This window comes from Gastrolobium bilobum, unplaced genomic scaffold, assembly GCF_033153095.1.
Source record: "Gastrolobium bilobum isolate Gb01-03AN ecotype WA unplaced genomic scaffold, APGP_CSIRO_Gbil_v1 utg5138, whole genome shotgun sequence".
NCBI classification, from domain to species: domain Eukaryota; kingdom Viridiplantae; phylum Streptophyta; class Magnoliopsida; order Fabales; family Fabaceae; genus Gastrolobium; species Gastrolobium bilobum.
In genome coordinates, this window is record NW_026900107.1 from 232 (window position 1) to 9,985 (window position 9,754).

Below are 9,754 nucleotides of genomic sequence, written 5' to 3' on the forward strand. Positions count from 1 at the left end.
TGATTAATAAAAATGTATAATAAATTTTATCGCTAAAATATTAAACTAAAAAAGAAAGTACAAATTTTAAAAAGTGGACCCACTAAATGAACAAGGCAATAAGCAATGAAATCAGAGATATTTTATGAAGAACCGGCCCGGTCATTGACTCGGTCGAGATACTGGATTACTGGGTCAGTGGTTTAACCAGTGGGTCACTGGTTCAACCGCATGACTCGGTAATTATATGCAATTTTATAATTTATATTAAAAAATTATAAACATACTCAAATATCTAAAAAAAATGATAAAACTTTCAAATATTTTAATATAAAAAATAATAAATGACATATTATTATTCAATAAAAGATCAAACAAAAACATAATGATCGTGATACGAGACTTTAGGTTAAGAAAACGACATCTCTAACTATAAATCAAATCAAAATTTTATGTATAATGCATAATTGAGATAATATTAGTGTTGTAGGTACATAACTTATGTAAGTCAATAAGCAAAAAAATATTCAAATATGTCCATTATGATTTTTTTTTTTTTGAAAAAAATAATTTAGATTTTTTTTTTGGACCGGGCCGGGTCATCGGTTAACCGACCGGGTCACCGGTTTTCATGAAAACCGGCCGGGTCGGACCGGATCGCACCGGTTCTGATGCATAACCGGTCCGTTGCTTAAATCGGACCGGTTATATGACCGATTTACCGGTTCCCAGGTCGACCCGGCCGGGTCGACCCGGGTTTCATAACACTGCTAGCGAGTGTCGAAGTCAAGGTAGTGTCTGTGTGTGCGCTTGGTTTAGCCGCCACTTCAATAATAATAGCATAGTTGTTTGTACTTACTTGTACCAAATCAAATCGAATAACGGTGCACACTTATGAAGTACTGATACTTCAAAAAATTTGATGTGTCATATCTGACCTTTTTGACAATCTCTTACACTTCGACACTCCAACACGCGTTATAAAAATTTAAAAGAAAAATTCAAAGGTTGCATTGCGTTGAGTTTTTAGTTTCAACTATTAGATTTGTTGTATTACGATTACCATTTTATTGAGTTTAATATAAATATTTAGAATATCTTATGTTTCTTTGTAAAATTGATGAATATTATAAGTTTAGTTTCATTTTTTTGTTAATTATTGAATATTAAATATAGGGTTTGGTGTTTGTCATTTTAAATGACACAAGTTATGTCATTTTATGAGAGAGATAGACACAGAAAAATAGAAATCATGGGAGAGAGAAAGTGTGTGGTTTTTTTTTAATTTAAAATTTAAATAATTTTTTTTTTCTGTGTCTGTCTCTCTCTTAAAATGACATAACTTTATGTTATTTAAAATGAAAAATATTTTTTCCTTAAATATAATATACACTATATAAATTAAAAATATTATTTAATATATCCTAACATGTCAAAATCTAACATATTTTAAAATTAACATATCAGAATATCGTGTGGTATCATGTCACGTGTCCCCGTGTCGATATCGGTGCTACGTAGTGCACACATCCTCTCTTCGATTCACCTCTGTTGTTCTTTCCTGATTCCTCCGCTACCCCTACAACTTCTTGTCACTCTCACTCTCACAACCTTTCTTTCGCTTCACACCCTTCACGCTTCCCCTGGTGAGCTGTTTGTTTTGTTCAATTATCTTCAATGCAATTTTGAGGCTCTTCATTTTACTCTTACATTTTATTTTATTTTATTTTTATGGGGATTCAGGTTTAGGGTTTATTAAAAATTTACGCGCACTCACTCCCTTTGATAATAATACCTTGAATTGTTTGGAACACAATACCAATAAATTTTGGGAAAAGTGTCTATCATTTAAAATTACACAACTTACATCCTTTTACTTTCACAAAGAGGTGAGATCCACACCTTTATTTTTTTTGTCAACTCTCTCTCCTCCTTAATTTATCTCTTTCTCTCTCTTAAAATGACACAACTTTACATCCTTTAAAATTATACACACTTTTCCCATAAATTTTCTACATTTTTTTTTTGTAATTGCTCCTAAAGGAGACTAGGTTAATAAAATGTTTCAGTATTTAGAGAATAATACGTTGTGGTGGAGCAGTTGATGATGATATGGCTAACTTCGTAGTAGCTCAACTTCTTTACCTCGATGTTGTTGATCCTAGCAAGGTTTGCTCGTCATTTTCAGTTACTAAAAAACTCATGGTTTATCTTATGTCGTAGCCCATGTAAATTAATCCTTTACATTCCTTTATATTTTTGTTTTTCCTCATTTTTTATTGTGATTATTACCCTGAGTTTGTCTTTCATGTTTTCAAGTATGTCTTAAGCTCAATTTTGTAGTGCAAGCACTTAATCAACTACTATTTTTGTGATATGTTGATCAGGATATTGTCGTGTATGTAAATTCTCCAGGAGGATCATTTACAGCTGGTAATAATAATGTATATGTTCCTTTTTTTATTTTATGTTGTCTCTCATTTCCCTTTTTTCTCCACACATGACAAATGCTTCTTCTAACTTTGTATTCTTTCCTCGTTTGTTTCTGAAGGAAAAAGATACAGCTTGCCAAATTCAAGGATAATGGTTCACCAACCGCTTGGTGGAGCTCACGAAGGGCAAACTGACATAGATATTCAGGTATAGGCCCCATTTTCGACCTTTTTATTTCATAATCTATTGCATAAACCTCTTGTTTGCTTCTGATAGTTTAGGATTTATTTTTGAAAATTAAAACCTATCTTGATAGTCAAAGTTGAATAAGTGTGCTGGCATTTTGAAAGACCCAAATTTGTCTTTATTGAACTCGATGAAATTCCATAGACAGAAGTACATTTTTTTTTTACGTAACCAATAGACCGAATTGGTCCCCGGTGTACAGAGAGAATCCTTGTTCGGAATTTAAGTTAATATCTGATATTTGCTGGCCAGAAATGACTTATTTCTGTGCCGGAGTTATGCGCCATATATATGACAGCTTAACCTTGATATAAATCACAACTCTTAAGGTTTGTTTGTGGTTCTAGTACGAGAGTCATGGGTTAAGTTGCTGGTTACAATCTTGCTCTTGAGTATCTCTTATTTTGAGAAAGTCCCTTAAAACTCTAAAATACTTGAGGTTGTTCAAGAGGATAGTTTGATGCAGTTTTTGCATTTTCATCAACCAAATCAGCTATGAAAAGCCACATCTAAGCAATCCAATTTTTCAGTGATTAAATGAAGTAAAAATAATCTTGTATAAGTTCAATTTTTTGGTATATGGGAATACAAAATAGTCAAAGAAGTCCTAAAAAACCTTAAATTTAACTTTTCTTTTCCATTCCCTATCATTATATTGTTTGGTTGTAGTTAGTAGGATTTTGGTTGGATTGGGTTCCAATTTGTTTTGAACATCTTACAAGTAGTGATACCACACATGACTACACTACCGAAGGAAGACCTGATGGATTGGCTAGTTTTATTGCTTTTTAAATGATCCTCAGGCAAATGAAATGCTACATCATAAGGCAAACTTGAATGGGTATATATCTCTCATATCACACTGGCCAAAGTTTAGAAAAGATCAACAAGGATACTGACCGTGATTTTTTCATGAGTGCAAAAGAAGCCAAAGAATATGGACTCATAGACGGTGTCATTATGAATCCTCTCAAAGCTCTCCAGCCATTATCTGCTGCAACAGAGGGTAAAGACCGGGCTAGCATTTGAACCTGAAACTATTATTGCTTCATTGCCATGTAAAAACCATAAAAGTAAGCTTACCAAAAAAAAAACCCATAAAAGTATAGTGTTAAATAAAAACGATCTTTTGGGTTACTGAGTCCAACTCTATTTTATTACTCATGTTGACATCCGTGTAACCATGCACTTCAAAAGCATGTAACATATACTTTGAAATGATTGTCACTTATACCTCACATATATACTTTTCTAATTCTTTTAAATGCTTTTATCATATAACTTTTAATTTTTTAAATTTTTTGTACCAATACAAGTGGGATATTAATATTATAATATTGAGATAAATGATAATTTTATCATGTCTACAATGTTCAAAGTTAACTTAAAACATTAATGTCATTATTATAGTTTAATATTTGTGTTTTAAGATTAATATTATATTAATTCTATGTGTTGTATCTTAGTTATATTGTGTCCTATGATTTATGGAATTTGTTTTATTTACGTATTGATGCCCTGGTGTGTATCCATACCGGTATTTGTATCCATACTTCCTGGCTAATGATCCTTGAATCCTTCTCTTTTTCGACAGTCAAATCACTGTTAAAAATAAATTAACCTAAAATATATTGTTTTATCATCAAAGTAAATATATATCGTTGATTTCAGTTATGTGTCCACTCATGCGAGATAGATTATCGAAAGAATTTCGTCGTTAGATTTTTCACTATGAAAGCACGCACCTACGCAGCTACCGGAACAGACATGAAATATCTAAGTAATTATTAATTTATTTTATTTCAATTCATATTATTTAATTAATTTCCTTCAATTTCACGCTTCGTTGGATGTACAATCATAACATATAAAGTATCAGACTTTTTGGAAGCCTGGTCCATATTTATATATCAATATATGAATGATGGTGTGGCACTCAAGACTCATTATAGCAAAATAAATAAATAAAGCATGTCATAACTGCCAAGAAGAAAGTAATACTTTCTCTTCCATCAAATGAGGCACCCAAGAAAAAGAAGACCTCATTCAGCAGGGTGCAAACCTCGGGCTATCTTTTAATAAAATTTGTTCAATTAAACGACAATACACCCCACCCCACTCCTCAGTTCTCACTCAGTTTGGCTTCCAAATTCTTACTCCAACTCCACGTGCGAGGATCACGATGCTCTAGATTTTAAAATAAATTAGGAAGGATTTTTATGGTCTAGATTACTTTTTGACATAATAAAATTTAATATATATATATATATATTAAATTTAATAAAATTTTATGGTCTATATATATATATATATATATATATATATATATATATATATATATATATATATATTAATTACGAGCCATTGATCTTTAATTGCAGTAGCTGTAGTTCGTAAATGATCTGCACCAGATTGTACATCCTATAGTGATCCCAAAGAGAATGGGATTTTGTCTCTCCACTATCTCTGCACATGTCAAAGAGAGGGGTTTGTTTTTTCAAATTAATGTTTTAAAAAATTATTTTTTCCAAAAAATAATATTCTTGTTTAGGATAATTTTGTACGTATAGATATATCACGAATACTGATAGGACGCTACTAGGGGTGCTAAATGAATCAGGAGCCTTTGTTTCAGCTTGTGAAGGTCCAGATTTACATGTCTAAAATTGATTGTTGAAACCAGGCTTGAACTTGTACAAAAACTCATTTAATAAAAAGGCCTCGGACACCCATTTAAAAGCCTGGACTTAGAGCCTCTTAGGCTGGCTTGATATATTAATTTTTATTTTTATTTTATATTTTTTATATTATTTATAATAGCCTTCTCTTTCTCCTCAACTCATTTTATCCTATTTTATTAGTTAAACAGACTTTTTGAATGATTTTTTTTTATATTATATTTTTTGGATATACATTAAATTTATAAATCTTTGTGAAATTATTAGTGTTGTGGATCATATATTTTGTTTGAATAAAATTTTGTTGTCTTATTTTTTGTATAACAGTTAAAGACTAAGGCAGACTTTTATTTTCTATAAATAAGTCAGATCACATGCCGATAATTATATTCATAACATGTAACAAGCTAGGTCAGACTAACACATTTAAAAATAGACTTAACCTTTAAGACCAAAACCCAACTAGACTCGACCCGTTAACACCCTAAACGCTATATATCACAGATGGGATGTTGCAGCAGTACATGTAGGCAAACAAATTTTTAAAAATATTTTTTTGATAAATAGTTTTTTTTTTATATTAATTTGGGAAATCAACCCCAAAGTGATTAATTATATGTTTGTGAACCACTCTTCAGGAACAGTTTCGAATATAAATAAAGTACAGAAAAGAAGGATTCGGAATCGAAAAACTATACATATATGAACAATACAATAGTTAGATTCTTCCGGGTGGCAAGCACCAAAAAACACTTGAATCAAGAAGGGGCAACAGGAATCCTTTCATCGGAAAAAATGCTCCTAGTAAAGTGTAAGAAAGATGAAGACATGGGTAGCTCCTCAAGCTCATCGAAAAAGTCAAGTTCTTCTGATTTAGATGCTGAGAAGTTCTTGAGCTGTGCATAACAAAAGGGCTGTTCCTCTAAGAGAAGATCTATTCTGTCATGGCTTTTCTCCGTGTTTAGTTTGAAAGGATCTTCTTGATCTATAATGATCTCTTCGGAGCAGCGTATTGGAGATTGCAAGTAACGAAAGTTTTCTTCTTTTGTAACTTGATCACTGGTCATAGTGGACTTATCATTCATTTGTTCTTCTATCTGTTCTTGGTCTTCCTCTTTCGAGGTAACTGGGAATTCTTCGGTGGTTTCAGTTTCTGATTCTTTTAGTTGTTGGGGTGAATTTGAGGTGGGGAGTGCTGCAGGACCTGGATGGTTATGGTTAGAGGTATAGGTAATGATGAGCATTGAAGCATCTGTTCTGCATCTCTCTACTTGCTTTTTAGCTGAACAACCCTTTGATGTACTGCACTTGTAATAGCCCCTGCATAATTGTAGCAAGAGCAAGCTTTGAGATCTTGCAGTTTGCAAAGAAACCCTGGTTTAAAAAATTCAGTAATAGCCTCTTGAATGAAAATAAGCTGATTCAGAAATTGGGTGTTCAAAATAGTTTTGTGAGAGACAACTCTCTGGTCTCAGGGCTTGTGAATCAAGTTGGGTAAAAATACCCAATTGATTCTATCTGTCTATAATGCTATCAATAGTAACAAGAACTAAGACACTCTAAATTGATCCTTTTTTGTTCTAGTCATTTAGTAGAAAGAATGTACACCTTGGATATGGAGACCCTTTGATTGGCTTTTGTCCATATTTCCTCCATGACCAAAAATCAGAAGGTAGCCCTTCATTCTTCAACTTGCTAACATTCTCTCCTATCCTCACTGCAACAACTGTTTTCTCAACCATTTTCCTGTGTGACATGCACAGCATATATATTAAAAAGCTTGTTAACAGCAGTTTACCAAAACTAGAATAACAGCCAAATCAAATATTAGAACTATATGTTTTAAGTTGAAACTGTATATTTTGTCTACTTTCCTTTTCTTCCAAGCATTAACCCACCTTTTCTTGGATGCTTGAGTTTCTGCTTTGAGCTCTGAAGATGTTTCTGACTCAAGTTTGGGGGAGGCATTACTGTCCATAGCTGCAAGCTTGATCTGAGATATGGAGTTTTCAGAGGTAAGAGGATCAAGATCAGAACTTTGGTTTATTAGAGAGAGAAATATAGAAGGAATAAGGACAGGGAAGTGATAATGGCAAAGCCCCCAAGTTGCTTTCTCTCTTCTTCTTTTTCACTCATTTAATATAAAGCTATGAACAACTACGCACATATCACTACCACCTGCCCTCAGCAACCCCACCTTCCAATATGTGAATATACTAATAAACAGCGTTAAATGAAGAGATATTTTCAGAATTGGCTGCAGTCACCACTGATAATCTCTCAGTGCCACGTGTATGCATATCATTTGCCAAACCAAATAGAGCCTTCTCAGTGAAATCCCGTTTGTGAGGAAAGATGCCATTTGAGAACTTCCAATCATAGATTACAAAATTGGATTCCATTAGAAAGAAAAACTTATGAATTCTTTGTATTTGGACCGTTCAACCCATAAAATCAATTTTTTGGTTTTGGTTTAGTTTTTTTTTAACTCACCAGAAAATATTTTGTTAGTATATAAGCAAAGAATGAGAATGACTTGTTCTTTCCTAACTTCTACACACATATATAGATGTGACAAAGTGAGTTGTTCGTCCCCTCTTTAAAGTTTTTTCATCTCTATGTGTATGTGTAAGTGTTATATCCTTGATTGGTTAAATTAATGTTCAATGTGAAACTTGAAAGTACTAATCAACAGAATGTTTATCTTTTCTTTTTCCTTTACTAAACGAAATATTTGTTAAGTATTATATTTAATTTATTATTCTTACTTTTTTTTATTTTGTAGAACATATAATGTGATCTTTTCATGCTAATTTGAAATTTCACCTAATTTAATTTATGACTGATTTGACCACATGTTAATGTCTTTGTGGATTCATTTTAATAATTTTTTTTCAAATTACTCATGGATTGCTTTGCAGGTTGAGTTTCTGGATTTGGTAGGGTGAAGTGCTTGTTTAGTGAACTCCATGAAAAAAAGAAAAAGAACGAAATTTTTATATATAGGTAACACAGATGGAGGAGAATATTTTTTATCAGGGGATTTTTTTTTCCCCTTTCGGCATATGCAGCTCTTCTTACTGTACGTGGATTGCTTTCTACATGGATGTTTACTCCCTATCCACAAATACTGAGGCTGATATTGCAAAGGTTGTCAGTTGTCTAACCCAATTTGGTAATTCCCTCACTCACGTGATGTAAATTCCATTGGCCTTATATACCAAAACAATTAATAAAATTTCGTTGGCTTTAGTTTGAATGGGGAATCTAAGGCCAGAATCGAGAAAAAGGCCCAATTGGATTTGTAATGTTTGAGTGCCAAACCTGAATTGGAGGAATATTGGACAGTTAAAAACCGTTGGACCACACCAGAATACGGAACTAAATGGTAGATAATGGAGCTCTGAAATATTTGGAAGGTTCTATAATGACCTAATAATAGAAAGTTTCAGAGTCAATTTATTTATGAGAACAAAAAAGGATAAAAACATATTTGAACTCACTAGATTATATTTTTCATGGTCGGTTTGGTTTTAATTCAAGGATTAAATTCGAACTAAACTATAATTATATTATAAAATTAGCTAAATCATGTTCGATGATGAGCTATAGTTTCAGTCCAGATTTAAATATGTTTTGTTACATTTTTTTATAAATGCTCAATTAATTATTGTAGTATAACTCAGCACAGGAAAATAACGCCGTTCCAGCATACGCCTAACCCCCGTTTTTGTGCTTGGATTGGACCCCATTCCTGTCTCTCAATTTTTCATAGATCCAGTGATATGACAATGTAGTTTCATCAAATATTATTGGGCCTGGCTACTAGGTGTGTCCATCAACATAACTGGAAAGAGATTGTCCAATTTAGATGGTTGGGCTCGAAGATATGATTAAACAATATTTTATATGCTTTAGCCCCAAACAAGACGAAAAGAATGAAAAGGAAATAATCCACCCCAACAAGGACTTTCCACCTTTGTTCTGTATACCAACGGCTCACCCTTTAAAATTAATACTTTGGTAGTTAAAACTTCAAGAGTCACCAACTGCTGACAGTCTCTCTCCATCGTCAAGAGTTTCAGTCGTATGGTATATAACCATGTAAGGTTACGTTACTGCTTTTCTTCTTTCGAATTCCCTTCTTTACCTTATTATAAGCACTCAACTATTAACTTCCCAAAAGCTTATTGTGTGAAACCAAAAAGTTTAATCCTAAAGTGAAAATGCAAGCGAAATAGTCTAATAACATGTTTGGTTTTTGTTTAGAAGCTAAACTATGATTTTTGAGTTCGAAACAAAAAAATCAAACTCGATATAAATAAGATTCAATCATGAGATTAACTAGTAGTACGGTCACAAGTTGGAACAATATTCAACAACTCAAATTTAATTATCCACTTGGTCACTTCTCCCCC

General features: G+C 32.6%; 1 protein-coding gene and 1 pseudogene across 1 annotated transcript; one reads left to right on the forward strand and one right to left on the reverse strand.

Moving 5' to 3' along the window:
- The first annotated feature begins 490 nt into the window (after window positions 1-490).
- On the forward strand, window positions 491-3,687 carry LOC133295337 (ATP-dependent Clp protease proteolytic subunit 5, chloroplastic-like; annotated as a pseudogene).
- Window positions 3,688-6,045: 2,358 nt separating this feature from the next.
- Window positions 6,046-7,450, reverse strand: LOC133295332 (probable WRKY transcription factor 69). The gene is made up of 3 exons (XM_061494149.1): window positions 7,235-7,450; window positions 6,945-7,082; window positions 6,046-6,656 (listed from the first exon to the last, which is right to left on the reverse strand). The coding sequence occupies exons 1-3, from the start codon at window positions 7,312-7,314 to the stop codon at window positions 6,095-6,097; spliced, it is 780 nt and encodes a 259-aa protein (XP_061350133.1). The 5' UTR covers window positions 7,315-7,450; the 3' UTR covers window positions 6,046-6,094.
- Between the last annotated feature and the right edge of the window lie 2,304 nt (window positions 7,451-9,754).

Coding starts and splice junctions, on each gene's coding strand:
- LOC133295332 (XM_061494149.1), bottom strand. CDS start 7,314: ATGGACAGTAATGCCTCCCCCAAACTTGAGTCAGAAACATCTTCAGAG. Junction 7,083..7,234: donor ACTCAAGCATCCAAGAAAAG/GTGGGTTAATGC, acceptor CATGTCACACAG/GAAAATGGTTGAGAAAACAG. Junction 6,657..6,944: donor AAAGGGTCTCCATATCCAAG/GTGTACATTCTT, acceptor ACAATTATGCAG/GGGCTATTACAAGTGCAGTA.